Genomic DNA, 23,471 nt, shown 5'->3' on the forward strand with positions numbered 1-23,471 from the left:
GAAATTAGAGACTGGATTGGGCATGGGATGCCCAATTCCAGCTGACAGGATTGATTGTTAAGAGAAAGAAACAAAATGGTAAAATTTGTTATCCTACTGGACTCTGAAGCAGACTTGTATGGACATTTTAAATTAATGGCATATTATGATTTTCCCCTCTGCCTGCCCTCCTGTATTCCACAGACCACAAATAAATTATTTCCTCCTTTATCCTAAAAGATACACTACCTTTTTCCCCCCTTCAGTACCCTCAAGGGTACTGAGCAAGACAGACAGTAATTTTTATTTTATGGATGGTCTATCTGATAATCTGGTGACAATATGGAAAGCAGTCTGAAAGACAAAGGAAAATAAATGTCAATGTATAGAGGCCTGAGGATATAAAATCACCTTATACTGCAATGAAGAGTTACATAGAAAAATAGAAAGAAATACGTTCCTTTATGCAATGATTTAGGATGTGGAGGTTCCAGTGCAAAGCAGTGAGTTCAGCAGAGCCTGTCAGTAACCTGTGCTGCAGGCAAACACTGCCAGCAACTCAAGTGCCACACTTGGAGCTGTGTTATTGCATCAACCACCAGTCTGGATGCAGCTCATACACAGCCCCTCAGTGCTGAAGGCAACACGAGAACAGAAAAGGGGTCACACACTGGAGATGTCCAAGATCTGGGCTCTCAGGAGCAAACTTTGGGACAGGCACATGTCATTGGCTCTGGAGCAAGCTTAGACCTGACCTCTGCACAACCTCACTGCATCTTCAGCCTGGAGGCAGGGGGAAGAGCAGCACACATCTATGATCCCTAACTCCCTAAAATGTGCAGAAACGGATGCCCACAAAGCAAGATGAACCAACAAACTGGGTAAAATGCAATTCACAAAATTACTGACATACATACTGACATACAAAATTACTGAGCATACATTTCAACCAGGCTTTTCTTGTAACACTGTAAGGGTTGGAAACTGGGCATTAGTACTTGCCACGTGCTTGGTATGACAGCCCTTAAATAAGTCAATGTTCTGCTAAAGAGAATTCACTATTAATTTTCAGCAATTGAGGACCTGGATGGACCTTGGGTTTATTCAGGACAAACGTGCTGACTTTGTGGGACATTAAGATCACTTTAAGCTGTGCAATATTATCCTGAGGGTACACAAGGAAAAGCTGAGAAATATTCTTCCTTTGACCTCTGCTTCTTATTCTAAGTTTGTTATTTCTGAGCTTGTCAGTTGGAGACCAAAAAACCAGGAGCCAAATAATGTGAAGGGAGTCTAACAACTTACCTTCCCAGCTTCTGAGCACAAAAGGCAGCAAAACCAGACAGCTTATAAAGCTCAACCTTTTGGAATGGAGTAACCCTGTCAGTCCCACCAGAAGGGAGATAACAGGGCCACATGATGGGCTGTTGGTGTAGTCCCACCTGACCATCTCTGACTGCACATGCAGTTACAGCACACACCTCCACAATGCCGGTGCTACCAGGAAGAAAAACTGGAAGGAATTCCCTGAAAAACCAACAACCAGATTTTGACATGATGCGAGGCCCAGCAATTTGAATCCCATGAACAGCAGAACTGGTCACCCACTCTAGGGAATTTTGCTGCTCAGAGTGACCCCGAAATAAGTACAAGTTTCTTTTCCCAGCCCGGAAGTCAAAGAACATGTCAGAGCTCTTTTGTTCTCGTTCTCAAGGATGTTTACTGTTTCTTATCTACAAAATTCTTTCTCTGGCCTGCTGAGGTTTGTTCAGCAGGTCAGACAGAGGCACTCTGCCTGCCCCCAGGGTGGTGTTATCTTTTTATACTAAAAACTACGTGTACAATATTTACAATTACTTCCCAATACCTATCACCTATGTTAGACAGTGAGCTTCTACCTTAAATCAATCCACAAGTGTCACCATCACAGCAGAAGATGGAGGTCAAGAAGAAGAAGAAGGAGAAAGGCTGGACATGCCCAGATTCCTCCATCTTGCCTCCTGAACCCCCATTCTAAAAACCCCAAAAATCTATTTTTCAGCCCCTGACAAACAAGCTATTATTCTACTTAGACTTTCATGGCTTGCAGATCCTCATATAAGGTTGGTAATTTTTTCCATGGGTCATAATCAAAGTCTAACAGGTGTCTTGGGCTCTGTGCCAAGGCCTCTTAAGCCCCCTGGCAGGGGTTCGAGCCATTCAGGACAGCCAGAGGGATGTCCTGAATTCCGACAACTCACCGGCTCCTGCAGTGCTGAACAGATGAGGGCAAGGGGGAAAGAAGTGCAAGTGATCACCAGACAGAGGATGAGTATAAGCTCAAGTGGAGCTTCTCCTTAGGAGGTGATCCTGAACAGGGATTTGAGCAGGTTTAAGGTCAGGAACAGAAGGCACACACTTGGCACGCTGTCCTCCAGGGAGTGGAGGAACATCTGACACAGTCTGAGAGCGTGTCTGCTGACTCGGGGGTGAATGCCTAATTAAAGGTATCACTGGAAAAGTGCTTAGACAGTGACTACAAACAGATCACAGCCTCAGAGAGCACAGCCTGATGATGGGAAAGAGATCTGAACAGGCTTGCTCGCATTAAAGAATGAATCAGGGCGTCCTATGGCTCCACAGTTTGATCTGAAGATTGTCTGGCATTTACACCTGTACCTCACCAGGAGCTGAACTACTGTTTCAAAAGGCACAACACACCTGCTCACATACCTGAATAACCCCTTCACCTAAGAAACAGGAAGGCAAAGATGACCATGAAGAGGACCAAGTTTTCTACTCTACTGACCGAGTAGAAAACCCTGTTGGTTCTTGCACCTCTGATGGCACTCAGTCCGTGTCCAGACAAGATTGTCTCAGTTCTTGCTGCTGTATGTAATTACATACATATTATTTGAGATAGTAAATAAAACCAAAAAGACTGGAACATGGAATGCACCACTGAAAAGACAGGTAGCTGGAAAGAGTTACACCCAAACTCTGTGGAAGACTGGAGTGAAAATAAACTCCTGACTCAATGGAAAGAACAGAAGATCTAACAAAATAATTAAAAGTGAAAGCGAATGAGCCAGAAACAAAAACAAGGTATTTCTGTATCATTCATAATTTATAATAAAAGATTATTACACAGCCAGTTGGAAGCATCACTCAGACAAAACAATAGACTTGACTCCTGTCAAGCAAAGGGTCTGTGTGTACCAAGAAATGAATTGGGCCTTAATTAATGCTAGGGAACACTTTCATACATATTACATGAGAAGGATTAATCTGAATTTTAAGCAGCATGGGGCTCTCAGAGTTGTTTATTCTGACTGTGCTCAAAGAAGTGTCTGTACGCCCCAGAAAAGACAAAATCACCTTTCTCTTCCATAAGTAAATAAACTCATGCAAGTGTGTGACATGACAATGAGGACAAGGCAGTACAGTAATAAAAGTGTAGGCAATGCCATTTCCACTGGAACTATATTGTCTAAGGGCCTGAGCATTGCATCAAATTACAACAAGAGGAGACTTGGTCCTTACTGGCCTAATTCCTTCCCCATAACATTAATGAGCATGATAAGGAAAGCAAAAAAAAAATTTGACCCCTAACTATCAACACAGAGATGGGGTTTTATGGACAGGTATAGCATAGAAATAAGAAATGAAAACCTGAGGTCAGAAGTCCGAGCATTCGACAGTAAATGGTGGGACAAAATCCTACAAAATCTGTGCCATTAGCAAGTTAATAATTTTCTTGTAAGAAGGTCAAAGATCATCAGTATCTAGTTAAAGACAAAAAGGCAAATAGCTTCACAATGATCATAAAAATAATTTGGTAAAAGAGTTCAATTCTACTCTAACTCATGCAGTTTAAATGTAAATTCCAACTAAAGGCAGCTGAGAACAGCTCATTCTGGCAGCTCAGACATGAGGAAAGTTTTGAAATATGGTGATGTGTATTGCTATAAAGGTATACTATAAATTAACTGAGAAGGTAATTGCTTTAACTAAAACCTTTCTGTGGTACCATTTGCAAATGTGAAATAAATCATCAACAATAATTCACCAACCTCAGCCGTGGAAAACAGAAACGGCAACTAGAGGGTCCTGTAAGATATTGCTTGGACAAAAAAGAGGTGGCATACATTTCTTCATCCTTATTCCTTATGCTATGACATATTATATTGCACAATCCCAGTGTGCCCAGGTGGCCAAGAAGGCCAATGGCACCTGGCCTGGATCAGCAATGTTGTGGCCAACGGGACCAGGGCAGGGATTTTCACCCTGTACTCAGCACTGGTGAGGTCACACCTCAAATCCCTTTGGGCCCCTCACAACAAGAAAGACACTGAGGTGCCGGAGTGAGTCCAGAGAAGGGCAACAGAGCTGGGAAAGGGTCTGGAACACAAGTCTTAGAGGCTGAGGGAACTGGGGTGTTTAGCCTGGAGCAAAGGAGGCTCAGGAGAGACCCTGTCCCTCACCTGAAAGGAGCCTGTAGCCAGGTGGGGTCAGTCTCTTCTCCCAGGTAACAAGCAACAGGACAAATGCCACAGTCTCAAGTCATGCCAGAGGAGGCTCAGATATTAGGAGAGATGTATTCACCAGAAGGGTGGTAGAGCACTGAACAGGCTGCCCAGGGAAGCAGTGAAGTCACCACCACTGGAGCTATTTAAAGTCATACAGATGCGGCATGTGGGGACACAGTTTACTGGGAGCTTTAGACAAAGAGTTGGACTCAATGATCTTAAGGGTCTTCTCCAACCTAAATGATTCTGATTCTATGTCCAGAAGACTGTCTGACTGACTGACTGACTGACTGCTGTTCTGGTCATTTATGATCAAAGTACATGATCCTTATAGCAGGTGCTTGGGGAAATACTTGGGGATATCATTCACTGAACCATAGCTCAGAATGAAACTGAGAGCGCCTTTCTTATACACAGTGGAATGAAATGAAAGCTGAGGGGAAATATGATTGGGATTACAAAGGATATCTGAAGCACACATACCATGGTGAAGGGAAAAGGACCTACTTAAACACACAGACAAAGACTGACAATGAACAGTTGCCAGCGGAACAACTTTAAAAATGAAACAGTGGGTTAAAAAAACTATGTGGAACAACTTTAAAACTGAAATAGTGGGTTAAAGAAACTTAAGTGCTAGTGAATAAATTTTAGCTGGTTTATGAAAGGGTTAATATTGTATCATTGTCTGCAGTAAGAGTAACTGCATTGATAATTTAAAAAGGTTTCTTTCCTTGTTCCTCCATTATGGAAGAACTTGCTCAGACCTGTTGAAGCTGAAGGTATAGCCAGCTCTGAATGAAACAAATGAATATTTGTTAAATTTATTTTTGTGGCTTTCAACTCTTCTTTTGACTGTGCTCCAAGAAGGAAAGAACCTGAAAACTAATACTGCCTTAAGATCATCTTTAAAGAGAAATGGAGAATAATGATTGTTTTTCAGTGTTAAAAAAAAAAAAAGTGGATGAAACAGAGATTCCCAAATACCCACCTGACACATGGACCCCTTGCTTCTGTTGTGGGACTTTTCTCAAGGCATACTTTAGATAAAGCTTTAAAAGTGTCACTTTTTTGTTTGCTATGCAAAGAATGATTAATTTAATTAGTGATATATCACCTCAAGAATCCTTTCAATTTCCAGGTGATTTTTCTTCTTCTCCAAGGAAACTGTCTCATTTCAGCATTTCCCAGTAAATATCTAAGAGTTTACCTGTCAGGCAGCCAGAGAAAGGGAGGCTGTCAAATGATCTCCCCACAACAGGAAACCCATTTATATGAAGCACTCCTACAGAGTGAATGTGTATTGTGCAGGAGTGGGTTGGAGGAAGATGACCCATTCTTTTGATTCATATCTGCAGAGTTCTGGAATTTTGCTGAACATTTGCTGCGGTTAAATAATTATTAAATTGTCAATATTCCAAGAAAAACAAAACACACACTCGATTTCACTGTGAAAATCATGCAAAATAGCTAAGTGTGCTGTTTGTGTTTGATTTTGTTGGACAGCACAGAGCAATGAAATCACCAACTGTCAGATGTAACATGGCAACCAAATGCTTGGAGGCTAGAAGTGTTCTGTCACTGTCATGCTGCGGCTAATTCATGCCAGGAATCCTCAGGCACATCTGAGCAGCGGGACACAGCAGATATTATACCACTGCCCCGGTGGAAAATGCTCTTCAAGGCAGCTTGGTGATGGTGCAATGATGGGATCCCAGGTGTTAAACCACCAGCAGCACTCTGAAGCATGCACAGAGCCTTGGCTGTGTTATTCCTCCAAACCCATCATGGAGCAGTGCTTGTGCCTGTGAGGAGCAGGGGAAAGCCAAAAAAGCAGCTGCTGATGTAGAGGTGGGTGAGGCAGGCTGAATACAAACCCTGGCAGTGAGAAGGTTCAGGAAGGAACCATAGAACCATAGAATATGCTGAGCTAGAAAGGACCCACCAAGATCATCAAGTCCAGCTCCTGGAACCCACAGAGTAATTTAGTGGAAGTTTTCTGCTGGGCTTTCAGGTAGGCTTTAGATCAGGTTATGCAATTGGAGCTGCCTGTGAGATAAAAAACCAGTTTTCAAAGACTCCTTAGAACTTAAAGGAGCTTTTGCCTAGGATCTCTGTTGAAGGAATGGCAATCCCACTTGCAGACCCACCTAAGGTGGCACTTGCAGCTACACCTTCTGGATAGCAAAGTCAAATCCAGCATATGTGGACTACCTCCTGCTTTTTCACTGATCTGCCTTCCTGATGAAGTCCCTTCTACGGGTGAAGTAGATGCTGGAACCAGAATTTTGGACCAGCTCTTTGCATGGGGTGTCTCCCCAGATCCCTGAACAGGTCCAGCCAATGGCCTGGGCTGTGCAGCAGCTGCCCCTTGGGATGGGGAGGAGATGGACAGACCTCCAGGACCTGGTGCATGAAGGGCAGGCAGGCACGTGGGCACCCATCATGTCTAAGTTTCCCTCCTTTTGTTAATTCTCTGTATGCCCATCCAGAAGGACTAAGATCAAACAGGACTCCATTTCTGACACAGTGACCTCCTGCTCTGCAGCTGACCCAAGCAAAGCCTCAGAGCTGGCACTGCATTCCTGCTGGCAAGCTCAGAGTAAAGCACCCAGACAAGAGGTGTCTCAGAGCTGCCCTTACGCCTCACATCCTTTATCTGCAGCATTTAACTTGCCAGCCAGCTAAAGGAGCTGCACACACAGACTAAAGCAAGAGGGGATTTGAGCTTTCCATACCTCACAGAAAGTCTGCTACACCAGATGCAGCCAAGGAAATGGATACAAAAGAGAATTACTAGGAGACTGTGCTTAGTGATTTTCTTAATTCGAGTATACCTAAGGCCCAACTTTGTCCCTCAACTTTGTCCCTTCAAAGCCCACTGAGTCCAGGAAAACTCTCCAGGCTATAATGTGTTTTAACAACTTGAGACTCCATTTAAACTATTAACAGTATGTCTCAATAAAATGAATTTTATACTCTTAGTTCATGGGCTGATGAATAACAAAACCGATAAAAGATTTGGCCTGAGCAAATATGCAGGTCTATTTACAGATTTACAAAGGAAACCTTGCACAGCACCTGCCCACACATAATTCTGGCTCCTGGCACTACTTTAAGGAGTATTGAATTCCTTCCCACCCACACATCTTTACATAAGTAGAAACTTAAACACCAATTTAGACTAAACATTTTTGAATGCAGAAACCCTTGAGTGACATGAAGAGAAACAGTGGTGTAAATGAACCTTTAATTTTCGTCACATTCAATAACTGATGGGCTAAACCCAGAGATTTTAAACAGTGTACAGTTTATTTGAAGTTATTGATTCCCACCTCCAGTAAATTCCTATGCTCCATCAGCACAAAGTGTTTTCATTGGAGGCTGAGACCATCACTAGATGTTACTTAGCAAGTGGAAAAAACTTTCTGTCCTGAATAGCTGTCAAAAACAGGTGCCATAGAGAATGACTTCCAAATTGCCACGTGAAGAAGAGCAACCAGCAACAGGATATTCCAGCCTCTGGTGGGCCAAGGAATTTTTTCCACTCAGCTATGAAAACACAGTCTATGAAAAGTGGCAAGGAAAGGTAGCTCAGTATTTATATCACTGCAATTATGTACAGTTTTCATAGAGTTTGGCATCAGCTACAAATTTTTAGGACTCCATTGACTCAGGATGCATTGCAAATCACCATGCAAGAGCAGTGATGGATGAGAGATTAGATCTTGGTCACTGTCACTAATGTCCTGTGTATGAAAAGAAAGATGACAGTCTCTGAACATATCAATAATAACAAGGGTTTAATAAAGAGACACCTAATAGTGAAATTATTTCCAAGAAATTATCAATTATATTATCAATAGTTTCCAAGAAATTATCAATTATATAGTGACCAATTCCACTATATCAATGTGACTTCAGGAGAAGTCGTCAAAGTAAGACTGGGCTCTGAGCTTACCACAATGTTCAAAGGACAAAAAGCTGATGGTTTTGTCTTTTTGTTGTGATTCCTCCTGGTCTTTTGCAGGACAGCAGCAGTCTGTCATCTTTTTCACTAATTACAATGTGATACCATATTAAAATATCACCACTTGTAATGTGTATTTGGGTACTGCAAGACAATGAGAGGCTTGGGGCACCTCCTGGCTCATCTCATAGTGGCACTGAAAGGCAGATGAAATCCACCACTGCCTGAGAGCAGCAACAGAATTGCAGAAACACTGGCAAAAATCAGCTTCTAACCCTACGGAAAAACTCGATGAATTCACCGAGGCGAAAACATCCACAGTGTTACAGGCAGGTCACAAGGGAGGGCCATGTCCAAACTCTACTCTGCCAGGCTCAACAAGGGAACACCACACTGCAGACCAGGCAGCTCTAACTGTGTCAACTTCCATGGTAATTCCCACAGTATCTCAGAGAAATATTTTTGTTACTAAAAATCCAAAATTAACTACTGCAAAAACCAGAGCTGACCTCCTGGACCTAATTCATACTTCACACCATTTAACTTGCTGCAGCTGTACCAACTTCAGGGGAATTTACACATTAGTGTATGAGAAAGGAAAAGGAGATGGGTTGTTCTAAGAAAAACAACTTGAATCCTCAGAGCCAAACTGAACCTACACAAATATAAAAGAATGAGGATCTTAGTTGGTTTCAAGTTTATGAAACCTGAAGTACCTGAAGTCTAGATTTCAAAGGCATGTTCATTTTGCATAATTTTCCTGCCTCTTCTGAACTCATTCCCTTGTAATTTATGCTCTATGTATTTTGCATTAAATAAAAATAATCAGTTTCTGGCACTGTTAACCGTGAAATGAATTCTCTAAGTTTCACTGAATATTAATAACACTTCTTTTGCATCCATTAAATATATGCATAATTAATCTACTGTCACAAACCTAAAGGTGGCATTGCTTAGAAAGAAAGTAAGATTAAGGTATTCCATACAATAAATGTTTGCTGCGGTTTTTTTGGGTTTTTTTTCTGCAGTCCACAGCATTTTATAAAAGGCTAGCCAGGAGTTCCATGTCATATATTAGTTCTTATGTTCATATGATGCTTATATATCCCTCAGGCCCAGGCATAAATGTGTTAACAAAACACCACACTAAAATGAGGCAAAACATCAGCCATCCATTTCCTCTGGCCCTGTAAGCTGCATCTGTGCTTCCTGATTTGATGAACCTGGATCTCCGTGGATGGTTCTTATCTCTGTGCACAAAATTTCCCACCCAAGAATAAAGAGATACATACTTTATCAGTATCAGTTCAACAGGCTAAACCGCGATATGCTTACACTTCTCCAAAAAAATGTTGAAAATGTTTTCTTCATCATATCTACTGAAAAGTATCTCCAAGAGAAGCACTGAAACTTGTTTACAGGTTTTTTTCTATAACAAGACAGCTGCTCCCAACTGGAGGACTGAATTACAGACCTCAATCAGTATCTTTGCTATAAACACCTTTAAGAGTCAGTGCATCTGCTTGATCTGAAGGGAATTTCCTACCCAGAGACTGGGCAGGAAAGGCAACACCATGAAATGAAGGAAGAATACTCCCTTTTTTATGAATAAAGTCTAAAGTCTTTATTAATAAAAAAGGAAGTATTCTTCCTTAATTTTAAAACTCTGTATCTTCATTTTTCAGCTGCTGAAAGGAGTCTTCTCGTTAGGCTTGCTCCAGGAAATGTTACCAATAAAAGTGTAAGAAACTGTCTGGGACCTGTGAGCTTGGATAGGCCAACCTCCAACACAGGACAGGTCAACCTTTGAAATGAAGGCTATGTTGCTCAGTCTTCCGTGAGAATTCTGAAAATCTCCAAGGACTGCGATTCCACAGCCTTTGTAGGTGACCTATTCCCAAGCTTATCTCACCACAAGCAATTTTTTGATGTCTCTTCTGCAGGCTGAACCGAATTACCTCAACCAAAGCAGAGGTGAGAGGAATAATTATTTCCCTGGACCTGCAGGCTCTTCTCCCTTGTAACCATTTCTTTTAGGACTTACCATAAATGCATTCTCTCTTGTACATATTTATATAATTAACTACAACACTCACCAGCCACTGCTGAGGTATTTCTGGCAGAGGCATTTGAGGAGGCGCCGGCAAACTGTTGGCAACTTCTTGCTTCTGGACATGTTCTTTTATTTCTAAACCTGTGGAAGGGCAACAAACATCACTTAGTACCTTGGTGGATGCAAATGGGGTATTTTTTCCACACGTGGCTCCCATGTCTGACTGTCACACAGTGAAATCTGGCATGCAGTTCTGATCACAGCCCACCTCCCAAGTGCAGTTACTGACGCCGGACTGGAAGAATGCTGGGAATTCAGGAATTTATTCAAGCAGAACAAACACATACTTGCTCTATATGATAATGACATATATGCTGTTTGGATCAACAAATACCAGACACTGAAAAAATATTACAGGAAATCGTTCTGAACTGCCCATCCATCTCAAACTCAAAGACTTGAACAACATTCAAACATGCTGCCAGGTGCCTGCCAGATAAAAACGTTTATTGGGGGAATATGCCACATTTGAAAACATCCCAGTGGCACCACACAGTGAATAAAACACAGCCTGTGGGCAGTACATGACCAGCTGCCTTTTTGCAATGGAGATGATCAACACCTGTTTCCATGGCACATTCTGGATGGGCAAGGCCATCATGGAGAAACAAGCCCAAACCATCTTTCATGCCAAAAGAATGGAGAAGAGGGTGGAAGAAGAGCTCCTACCTGCCTGCTTTTTCTGGAAGTGATGGTGACAGCTCTTTGGCCAAGCTCACATTGCCCATGTTCCCTGGGACCCTGCTGCCACCACCACCTCTGATCAGGGAGCTGTGGTGTGAGTTTAAGCTGCACAGGATGCTGTGACACCCCAGCCTGGAGCACTGCTGAGGGACACTGCCCTAACCAATTCACCATTAACAGAAATGCACACTGAGCATATTTTCCCACCATGTCCTTTTTACTAATTTTTTATTTTAATAACCTCATAGTTTTCCAGGTGAATTTGATAAGGGAAAAGAATGAATGTGAAAGCTGCTTTGAGGGTCCTTTGTGCCATTGCTGCATCTCCCTCACAGGAGAAAAGAGGAAGGACTGACTCACTCTGTGTTTTTGGCACAATAATTTAAATCACAGTTGAATTCTCTTCATAGAAACAGGATATTGTTTATTCTTCTAAATATCAAAAGAAGATTAGGGTGCATCTCCTCAATGTTCTGGCAAACATTCAGTCCATGGATTGTACCCTGCTTAACCCCAGATGGAATTTAGTTCCTAGTGTTTAGTTGCATTTTTAAAATATATATTTACACAGTCAAATGGATGCCTTTCAGTGAAGATCATGTAATTCTCAAAAATGTAATCAATGATGAAATGTTTCTTGTCATAATATCCCAGTCCCACTGGCTGTGAAGTCATAGGTTGAAAAACAACACTGATATATTAAACTGTCTCCAAAGACTACAGATTCTTCTTTCTTCCTACAAATCAAGAGAGTGATTAGTCTTGGGAAACATTCCTTTTTTCTTTTTTTCCAGTGTAACTTTCACTCATTGCTCTTCACATAGGATGAGTGGTGAGTCCATATTATGACTGCCATCCATGTCCAAGTCTCCCATGCTTTCCATAACAACCAGAAGTCATATATGAAGGGATTTTTACTGAAAAAACCCCAAACTATTCCAAGTAAATACTATTGACTCTATAAAACTATTTTCCCCAGTTTTCATGTGTACGTTAACAAGAACCTGCTCTAACATTTAATTTCTTCTACCAATGTATACTGCAAAAGGAGTACAACAGCTTTAGGGCATCAGATCCTGTTAAGGAAAACAGGCAGTGTTGACAGTCGTATTTAATGACTAAATCCAGCAACAGTTCTTACTCCAAAATACACTCTTTGTGTCTTTGTTTGTTAGAAAAAAGTCTTGAGTTTTAGAATGAAATGCCAAGTGTTTTCTTCAGACCTACACTCCACTGGGCATGCCAAGGCTCAGGAAGAAAAATAAGGTTTATAGTTTTGCCAGCTATTCAGAGTAACCACTAGTTTGGATGCAGGGCAAGTTGAGGCCAAGCAGCTACGACCTGAAGAACACATCTGCCTGGCCCAGTTCTCTCTGATTGATAGATATTAGATGAAGAAAACAGTGCTCATTTAGGGTAGATGGCACAAAACAAGGCAAAAGATTTCTAAAGAATCCCCCAAGTAAGAACTCACTCAGTTTAAAGTGTTTTACTTCCAGCCCATCACTATAATTTTCACACCTATACAAAGAAAAACATAATTGTTCATTTCCAGACATTCTAACAAAGCCAGCCAGTTCCCAGTTTCCCAGATCCATCATCACCATTCCCCATTGATCTTACATGGTCTTCTATAGCAATCAGAAAATGCTGTTGGATTCACCCTGTTGATTTTTGCAAATGTAACTAAAGAGCTTGAACTCAGCATAGTCCTCAAGCCTCTTAAACTGTGCCAGCAACCCAAGAGCTCTCGTGGAGCTGTGTGGGTGGAGTAAAACAACAATCTGAAAAACAGACTCCAAATGATAGCTCATCTTAGTTACAGAGTACTGTGGGTTTATGCATCTTTTATTGCTTTTAATTTTAATGAAGAGATGAATAGTTTCAAAGGGATGGGAGTACTGAATGTTATGACTGATAAAAAAAGGAGCAGGGTCGGCTCCAGTAAAGTACATGACTCCCTGGGTAGCTCCACACACATTCCAGGCCAGGATGTGATGGCAGAGCTCCCAAGGAGGCAGTTCCTCTCCTTCCCTGCCTTGTTCCTGTCCCTGCCCCAACCTCTCCTTTGAGCCAGCATAAGCATGTGTGTGGCCTTAGGATGAACCAGACCAGGGAAGTGACACTGGTTAGGACTAAACCAGCAAAACAAAGCAAATAATGTTTGTGCTAGCAGAAAGGAAGAGGCAATACATGAGTAGCATGGGGAGAGAAACTGGATGCTTTTTTAGAGGCCGTGCTGGCTTAAATTCCACTCAACTACATAAACTAAAGTTTATAGATATATAAAGCATAGTCCTATGATCTGTTATTTAACTGAACTACGAGGTTTCCTTAACTCTGGTTTGAACTAGAGCATATCTTTTAGCAAAACATTCCATTTTGATAAGATGCCAGCAATGGCATGCAGTTCTCTTGCTAAGTTCTTCCATTAGTTCATAGCTCCAATGCTCAAAAGGTGCTTTATTTCCACTTTGAAACAAGCACTCAGCCATTGCACTTACTCTTGTGTAAGTCTAGGAGCTTGTGCTCAGTCACTACTTTTCTAAATAAAGATTAATTATGACACCTCATTTTGGTTAATTTGAAGGCGTATTTCTGGATCCTTTAATCACTTTTACAACTTTTCTTTGAAATGTCTACATTTGATCTCCTTGAAGGAAGGCACTAGAGGTGAGTAAAATGTTCCAGTAACAACTGCACTGAGCAAAGCCCTACCACTTAAAACACGGATCTCATAGGGATCTTGGTGATGGATGGATCCTGTAATTGGATGAAATGGATCTTGTTACAGAGCCTAATAGGCTTTAAAACCTAAATGGTAGGTGCTGATTAGTGGAAAGCTATGGTTCTGGGGTCTTCTTATCTGTCACCACATGTAGAGACATAGACTGGACACACCCAGGAAGGTGCCCTGGCACACAGAAATTGATATTCACACAGTTAAGACCTCTCACTCTCAAAGTGATTTTCATCTGTCTAGAGGGAGCAGATCTTTGCCCAAGCAAACTCCCACATCATGCCTAGGAACTGATGGAGGACACAAGTCTGCTCAGGCCAAACCATGACTCCACAATTTAACAGCATAAATAATTGAGCTCTAGAGTCCAGAAACATACTCAGCACTGTGAAATGAAGGGTTTTTTCGTCCTGGAACACCATCCACAATCCCAAAAGAAAGAATGTGACAATCTTTCCCCATGTTTTCAAAGCTGGCAAAAGAATGACACCTGACTTCTAGAACAAATCAAATGTTTTTCTTAACACATCTAGTTGTAAAGATTGCAAGAAGAACATGCAGTGTCAGCCCAGCATTGCTGAGGTTATTGTGAATGCCGGTAAAATATTTATGTTTCTAAACATAAATTGCAGGTTCACCTCTACAGATTTTTGGGGAGTTTGCTATATTTTGATGAAGACTTTTGGAGCATGAAGACTTCTTCCACAATATGAGAAATTGGTATCTACCTCGTTCTCTCAGTAAGGTAGAAATAGTGGTGGGTCTTTAAGAATGTTGAAATGGAAAAGAGGACAATCATTACTTTAAAGATCTCCATGGACTTGAATCCCACAGAAAAAAAACCAATTTCTTTAATAAGGGGGCAACACTGCATCAGACAAGACCACATTTTTCTAGCACCAGAGAAGAAACAAATCAAGATAAGTACAGCTGCTCACAATGTGGCATTTTTCTTCAAAAAACTCTGGTATTTTTCAAAAATCTAAACTGGGGTTTTACACTGGCAGTACTTCTGTCAGATGTAGTGGAGACAGAGGTCTTAGGACCCAGATGTCACTGCATACAGAAAAGTGTGGTAAAAAATGTAAGGGTACTGTTAGAAAAAATAGTGAGGAATGTTCCTCACCAAAGCTCTGTGGAAAGGTTCCTGTACACAGTGAATCATTTATGCTGCACTCAGTTCCATAATCTTGATGGAGACAAGTTGTGCAACAAAAATGGTTTTAGATAGGAAAAAAACAAGAAAGTGAGTCTAATTGCAAAATGCAATCCAAACATTCTGACAACCATTTCCTATCTCTGGCTTGGCACTCCTGTATCAGTTAAGCACCAGACTCCACCTCAGTATCAGGGCTTTTGATGGATTTGGGTCATTTGACACAGATGAAACAGTGCTGCGGCCAGCACTCACTCCCTGGCATCAAAACTCACAAACACCATTACTGGCACAAATTAAATGAAGCAGCCACTCTGCCAGCAGAAGTGAAAACTTTCTACCAAGGCAATAATTCCTAAGTGTGCCTGTAGCTGTATTTCACTGCTGGACACAAAGCAAAGCATTCAGGCAAGTTACACTTTGGCTTCACCCTGTCTTTCTGTCTTGCTTCAATTTAGGGCTTGTCTTCAGCTCTTAAAAGTTATTTCACTGAGCAGAGACTTATTCTGTGCATTCTGCAAGCAAGAAAACACACCCCAGTACTGACCTTTTGATGACTGTATCCTCAGGAGAATGTTAGTTATTACTGCCTTCTTCTCCCTGACAGTGGAAGTTAGATATTCATGGTCCAGAAGTTCAAGAAACAGGCGCAGCTCAACTATTAACTCTTCCATGGCTGAAAGACAAAAGAAAATAATTACTTTTTCTGAAAAGTCCCATTGGAAAAAAAAAGTTAATTCTCATTAATCTACATTCATAGTTTTTTCTAGTATTTCTTAAAAATGTATGGTCGTCCCTGATGAAAAGAAACTTTAACATTATTATACATTAAAGAACCAACAGAATAATCCATTAGTGAGAGCTGCTGGCATTTATAACAGTTATTTCCAAACTGAAAGACATATCTTTTCAAATGCCACACGATGAAGCCAGCACCAGACAAATTATGTGCAGGAATAGTGGCCCCTGGCTTTTCTATCTGTGTCACTCTGGTTCCCCTCCCATTAACAAACTGCAAAACAGCAGAAAAAATTTAAGGTTTGGTAAAGCTTCCAGACACCACTGCTATTTTAATGAATCTTTCCTTCATCTTTTTTCTTCTGTTTGCTGCGGTAAGAGCAGGTACTCATTTCTTTGCAGTGATTTTTCTTTTTTATGATCTCCAAAGACAAGCTACCAATCTCTCACATGTTTTTTAATCACTCCTCAGATTCCATGTTGTGCATTTCACATTTCACCCTATTCTATTATTTCAGATCTCAAAGCTTTCCAACGCTAGAAAAAATTACATTTCTTCTCTCTATTCCCAGTGCTTCTCAATTTTTTTATCAATGAATTTCATAAGCACAGTTCTCCTTTTTTCCTTTCAAGTTATCCCTAAAGTCTTGCATCATCCTAAGAACTGCAGTAGCTCAGACCATACACACAAACACTTTTGTTAGCCTGATCATATGATCTCTTCAGCAGGTTTCTGAGGAAACCCATGATATTGAACCACACTTTCATGCTTCAGTTCTCTCATAATTCTGAGATTCTCTGGTCCCTTTGCTTAAGGGGATGTACTATTTATAGTTTTGTATCCTCATTCCAAAATGCCTCCACTTAAATTTTTCTCTACTTAATCGCATTTGTTTTTACAGTCTTTTCCAGGCCTAACTGGGCAACTGCTGCTAAGCCCTTTCAGACCTCTAAAAGGTACATTCTTTGCTGTTTACTCCCTTACCAGCTTTTCCCTACTCCGAAAACCTTTCTGATACAATTGTTTACCCAAGTGAACGTGAAATCCTTTTCTCCAATTCTGAGAATGTGTCAGGATGTTTAAACAACCCTTGTTTGAGGTGCATTTGCTTTATCCCACAGATGTCAGCTACTCCTGCAAGGGACTCCTGGCCTATTTTTGTCTTCAAGAAATGCAGATTTTCCCATGCATTTGGAGACTGTACCTATGCTCTGACTGCTCCGGCAAAGCCAACAAACTCAAAAAGCCAACAAACAGAAGATGTGCCAGTCAGCAATACCAGGGCATGAAAACATCTCAGCACAGAAATCCCTGAAGAAGTATGCTTGGGCAAGTATTTTCATAGAATCATTTAGGCTGTAAAAGACTTTTAAGATCGTCAAGTCCAACCACAGCACTGTCAAGTGTCGCAGCCATCTTTTATGAAAAATCCTTTCCTTAGGATTTTTCCTCCTGAGAAGCTGTGAGGCCTCAGGAACAAAATGTAAACAATGGTTGTCTGCTGCTGTGGAATGCAACAGGTGCATCTGTGATTGGCCCATGTTGGATGTTTGTAATTAATGGTCAATCACAGTCAGCTGGCTTGGACAGAGAGCTGAGCCACAAGCCTTTGTTATCATTCCTTCCTATTCTATTCTTAGCTAGCCTTCTGATGAAACGTTTTCTTCTATTCTTTTAGCATAGATTTAACGTAATATATATCATAAAATAATAAATCAAGCCTTCTGAAACATGGAGTCAGATCCTCGTCTCTTCCCTCACCCAAGAACCCCTGTGAACACTGTCACAGCCAAGTGCACCACTAAACCCTGTCCCTAAGCACCACATCCACATGGTTACCAAGGACAGTGACTTCACCACTTTCCTGGGCAGAACCTGTTCCAATGTTTGACCATCTTTTCACAGAAGACATTTTTCATAATATCCAACCTAAACATCCCCTGGTGCAAACTGAGCACATTTCCTCTTGACCTGGGGTAAAAAACTGGCACCCACCTCCCTGCAACCTCCTTTCAGGTACTTGCAGACAATGGCCAATCAGAATCCCATTTTCTCCAGTTTGAACAATCTCAGCTCCCTTAGATACTGCTCCTTAAGACTTGTGCTCCAGACCCTTAACCCTTAATTTTCTCAAAGACTCTATTCATTTGTACATATAATTCCACCCTGCCCAAGTTTTTCTTGGTGATGATATTCTTTTATTCAACTGAGCAGTAGTACTGCCATTGCATAAACTGCCAACATTTTCAGGAACTAGGTTTCCCAAAGATTTTCACAATATATTGGCAGAAAGAGGGTTTTTAAAATGACAGGAAAACTGTCTGTGTTGCTTCACAATGTAGCTCATGAAAAACATCCCATGGCTACAATGGTATTTTTTTTTTGCCATCATATTTGTAGCTGTCTAAGCTCTCTAGAAATCTGTCAGAAATCCAAAGTATTTCACAACAACCCTATTACTTCCAGAGTTGTTCAAATTATGAAACAACATGTATACAGCATACAGCTTTCTGAAGCACAAAAGCATAGGTTCAGATTTGCAAAGTGGTAAGTGATCACAAGACTCTAGGAGAAATAAAAAGTCCATATGACCAAAGGAAAAAAGTAATACCCAAATAATCAGCTCTTATCTTCTTCTCAAATTATAAACTTGAGACAAGATGTATACTCCATTCTGTGTATAGTGGTCTCCAGCTTTTAAGTATGCTCTGAATATAAAATGCATTTATATTGTTCATTTTAGTTACAGAATATATGAGTATTTTAATAGTTACTTGATATGATACATGCTTTCAAAAGCTATCATTATCATGCAATCTGGACAATCATTGTGAAACCTCATCAGTATGCAGTACAAGAAATCTGTATTTTTCATGTAGTTCTACAGACATATTTATTGTTAGTAATTGCAATTAGTAATTGCATATATTACTGCACTGATATTTCTCTGCAATGCCATGTTTCCTGATTTCTTTATGGCAGGGAACTGTAAATAGGCTGGAAGGGAGCTCTGCCTTCACCTCTTCAACAAAGAATACTGTATGCCACAGTCACCTCATTTCTTTGCTGAGAACCTTCACTTCTAGGAAGGGAAAAAAGGATGAAAGCATCAGATACCTTTGATATGCAAAGCATACACAACTGTGTTAAGTTATTAAAAATTATCAGACCCTTTGTCTCAGGATCTTATAATCTAATATAAACAGATGGATTGCACAATGAGAAATGAAAACAGTGAGTTACCAGGGAAGGAGGCAGGGAAACAAGAGGACAAGAGATAGGAAACCACAATTGGAGAGACTTCTGGAGCTGCACCAGTCCTGATCTCTCCTGACTGTACCAAATATGTGGCTTTTCTCTATGGCTTTGGAGGAAATCTGCACTGCAGTCCCTGGTGACCCCTTCCCATCGACCTACAGTGACAGGCCCACCAAAGGTACTGGTGTGGGAAACAGTAAAGGTAAGGAGATTTTCAGCAATTTAACTGCCCAGCAGAGGATTTTAAAAACAAAGCTTTGGTAAGGATGGATAAAAGGATGGGAAGATGAACCTGATACCAGTGAGGCAATACCTGAAAACACACCAAAGCACTGTCCTGGCAGCACAGTGACACTCACTGCATGTGCCCTGGGCCAGCTGTCCAGAGGCTCAGAGGTCCAGCAGTGGAACACAGAGCAAGGCCAGACTGATGCTCAGCACCTCACCCAGAACACAGAGCAAGGCCAGACTGCTGCTCAGTGCCTCACCCAGAACACAGAGCAAGGCCAGACTGCTGCTCAGCGCCTCACCCAGAACACAGAGCAAGGCCAGACTGCTGCTCAGCACCTCACCCAGAACACAGAGCAAGGCCAGACTGCTGCTCAGCACCTCACCCAGAACACAGAGCAAGGCCAGACTGCTGCTCAGCACCTCACCCAGAACACAGAGCAAGGCCAGACTGCTGCTCCTGCCCAGCCAAGCTCACAGGTGTGTCACACTGACTTCAGGCAGGCAGCCAAAAATGCTAATTCACAATTCTAGTGTGACAACAGAATGAAATTGTTAGCAGCTGCTAAAAAATGCTAGATGTGAACACTTAGACATTGTTTCTACCAGGAGTAAATGAGAGATGTATTTTCTTTTGTGGGAGTTAATAGCATCATAAACATTGAAGTGTGAAGGGGGAAAGTTCTGAATTTCACCTCATATCTGCATTGATGTCAAACATCTGAAAAGAAAGAAGGGAAACATTGTTCCCAGCTAGCAAGAACACTCTTTCACATATCCTAAAGCATACTATCCTCTGTTAGTACTTTTGCTGCTTAAGGAAAGAGCAGAAAATACTGCCATGGAGTGCATTAAAATAAAGTACTGAAAACTCTTTTTTCCAAGACGAACTTGTATGTTCAGAGGAAGAAACAAGTTTCCCTATTGTCAGTCCTTGGCTGATTTTCTGGATTAAAAAATCTTATTTTCTCCTTCCCAGAAATGTGAAGATGCACTCACCAAAAAAAAAAAAATGGAACTGAGTAACAGAAAAATCTACATATTTTCAGTAAGCAATCATTATTTCTTAAATGAAGACTGAAAAAGTGTGGGTGATGCAAGCACCAAAGAAAAACATACTCCTCCAGTGAGAGATTACCCTTGGAAATCTGACATCACCACAAAGAAAGAATAATAATCAGAAGGCTCTCAAAAAGGGGCCAATTTATTTGACAGTACTGGCTGTATTCTCATTGCCAAAGGAATTACTGATAAGTGGCAGGTGGTGAAAGGCAGGGTGGAGCCCAGGGATGGTAATCACAACAGTAAACTGATTTTAGCTGGACCGAGGAACAACATCACATTCCATATTAAATGATGAGAAGTCCATTCTATGCTCAATAGGAATTATAGGCCCCTAATGGGCTGCTGTAATTGCCATGCACAAATAAAAAAACAATGATAAATCCAGAAGGGTTTCCAAGACCAACTCTCAAAAGAGTTTTAAACTTTTTCAAATGGCAGCACATAAAAACTATATACACCAGCCAGCAACAGAACACACCAAGGCAAAAATAATCAGAAGAAGGCAATTACATCACACTGCAGGTTTTGTTCCAAACCAGAACTAAAACCAAATGGGAATAAAAATGCATAATGATGCAATTATTCCAAATCTATGTTTACAGATACTAGCTTATAACCATTCTTTAAAATAATATAGTTTTCACTTCCAGTTGATTTGAAAAAAATTGCAGGGAGAGTTCTGTATCACACACATGATTTCAAGGTTGCCTAAACCAGAAGAAATTACAAGAATGAGCTCATTAGAAAAATGGTCAGATTGTTTTTGGTCAGTCCTAGCAATTACAGTATTTCTTAACCTTGTCACAGGAAAACTGACCTGAAAGAGTTTTTCAGCTGACTAATATACACTAGTGAACTTTTAAAGAAAAAGAAATGCAAGTCCAGGAAGGAGGAGAGGAAGTATGTTTATTTATTATTGTCTTGTCCATACAGCACAAACCTCCCACACAGAGTAACTTCACCTCCAGGCTTGCATGTCTGTTATAAATGCATTTATGAAAATACATAAGTATACAAATCTATCACAGCAACATGAATTTTAATTGAGCTTCAGTTTTTTAGAAGATCCTATTGATCAGTTCCTTGAACATTGCTGAATCAAATTTCTCTGTGCTTATGTTTTTTGTTCTCTGTTTGGTTTGTCAGTTGCAGAAGTTGAAGGCTAGAACAGAGACCCACTACAAGAAATCACCTAATCTGACTTTGTATACAATACAGGCCAGAGATTTTCACCTTACTACCTCTCTGTGGAGAGAGGTGTATTTATGGGAAGTGCATCTTCCAGGAAAGCAAAAAAATCTATGTCAGAATCTTGAGCCCTAGTTTCATGGGGACAGGACACTTCCCCAAACAAATCTGACTGGATTAATGGGTAATATTTGAGGCCAATCTTCAACCTATGTATAAAATCTTCTTAAAACATAGTGACTCTCCCAGTCCTTCAAAAAAACCTCACTGGTATTTGGTACATAAGCAACATTGTAGAAGCCAGACGTATGTTCTCATTTAAGATAAAAAGCAGAATGTGAACTTCATGCTTATATCCATTTCTCTTGAAATAGTGCCACTATCCTTAGTTTTGGATGCTGTAATTTGAATATTTTATTAAAAAGCTCGTAACAGACTACTGCTGAGGAAACCATGGCTGTTTTTTATAAAGCTATAAATATCAGGGATACTACAATGAATGCAGAGCCACAAGGAGACAAAAATCTTTACGAAGAAAATTACAAAATCACTTTGATGCACTTTCACTCAATCCTATAATGCAGTTACAAATATCCTGTATCCATCAATTAATAAAAAAACTCTTTTCATTACTATTTTATCATTATCCAGGAAAAGATTTTCACACAGAAGCACACAAAATCTGAAAGCAGGCAGTAAGAATATTTAGCAGCAGGAAAAGTTTTGAATTTTTTCAATATGCCACCAGAAACTAGTTGACATATTTGAAAATTGTATTGCAATCCCCTGCCCCAAGAAATAAAAACTCTTGCTGTTTGAGGAACAACCAGCGAGGAGACAAGATTCTCACTTGATGAGTTTTCTCTTGGTTGCACTCACCCTTCTCTGCTGCCCATAATGTACATAATGAGAACCATAATGTACAAGGTGTGATGGATTCTACCTGATAATATGGTAAATCCTGCATCAGAAAGTGCAGATGATCAGCCTGGGGATACATGGCATTAGAGCAAAGAATGGTAGTGTGTTAAAAAGGGGTGAACCCTAAACAGTAAATAAAGCCCTAAAGATGAAGAACCAGTATGATGCAAGTAAAACCTATAAAAGGATTTCCATCAGAGTGTTTTAACATAAAAATAATTACACCCCTCTAAAAACTGGCAGAAAACCATATTTTGTTTAAAACTTGGCACTCCCTGGTCTGTCACAAAGATTCTCTCCAGATTGCTTGGGGCAAGAGAGGCAAAACAAATCTACTAAAAACTCCTCCTGTCTCATGCATATTTATGATCAACCTCAGGGGATCACTTCACCCACAATCCACATGTATTCTTCTTTCTCCTTCTCTGCTTCAGCTCTCAAGGAACTGGCTTTTACAAAACCAGCTTTCCAAAAAAGCCATCAGAGCTCCAAATGCTACTGTTTCAATACCTGGGTGATAAAACAAAAGGTGGGAAGGCATTAAGGAATGTTTGGACAAGAAACGAGCTGCCAAAAACCTTGCTCCATCACTGAATCCTTCAGCCATGCCAAAAATCCTACAGCCATGCAATGATTGACAGCAATGCTGGGGTGTAATCCATTAGCAGTGTGGATGGATAAAGCATTTATTTTTTTAAGTGCAGACCAGTGTTTAAGCAATGCCATAAACTTTGTAGAGGAATCTCTGTTTTTAAGCAAATTCACTGACTCATAGAAGAAAAAAGAACTAAAACAGAGAAGGAAAAATGAAAAGAGGAGAAATAAAAAAGGGGAAGATTATAAGAAAATAAAAAAAATAAGAAACAAAGGAAGAACCAAATAAGGAAGAAAAAATAATTAGTGCTAAAGGTATTTCTTTTTA

The 23,471-nt window shown here is 40.6% G+C and overlaps 1 protein-coding gene across 2 annotated transcripts in view; it reads right to left on the bottom strand.

The window, feature by feature from the left end:
* Window positions 1–23,471, bottom strand: part of AFAP1 (actin filament associated protein 1) — a 115,012-nt gene that overhangs the window by 47,551 nt on the left and 43,990 nt on the right. For both annotated transcript variants that reach the window (XM_059469936.1, XM_059469935.1), the window contains exons 2-3: window positions 15,698–15,826; window positions 10,554–10,651 (exon numbers count right to left, since the gene is read on the bottom strand). In XM_059469936.1, coding sequence (XP_059325919.1) covers window positions 10,554–10,651; window positions 15,698–15,824 — 225 coding nt within the window. In that variant the 5' untranslated portion in view covers window positions 15,825–15,826. The remainder of the gene's footprint in view (window positions 1–10,553; window positions 10,652–15,697; window positions 15,827–23,471) is intronic.

This window comes from Ammospiza nelsoni, chromosome 4, assembly GCF_027579445.1.
Source record: "Ammospiza nelsoni isolate bAmmNel1 chromosome 4, bAmmNel1.pri, whole genome shotgun sequence".
NCBI lineage: Eukaryota > Metazoa > Chordata > Aves > Passeriformes > Passerellidae > Ammospiza > Ammospiza nelsoni.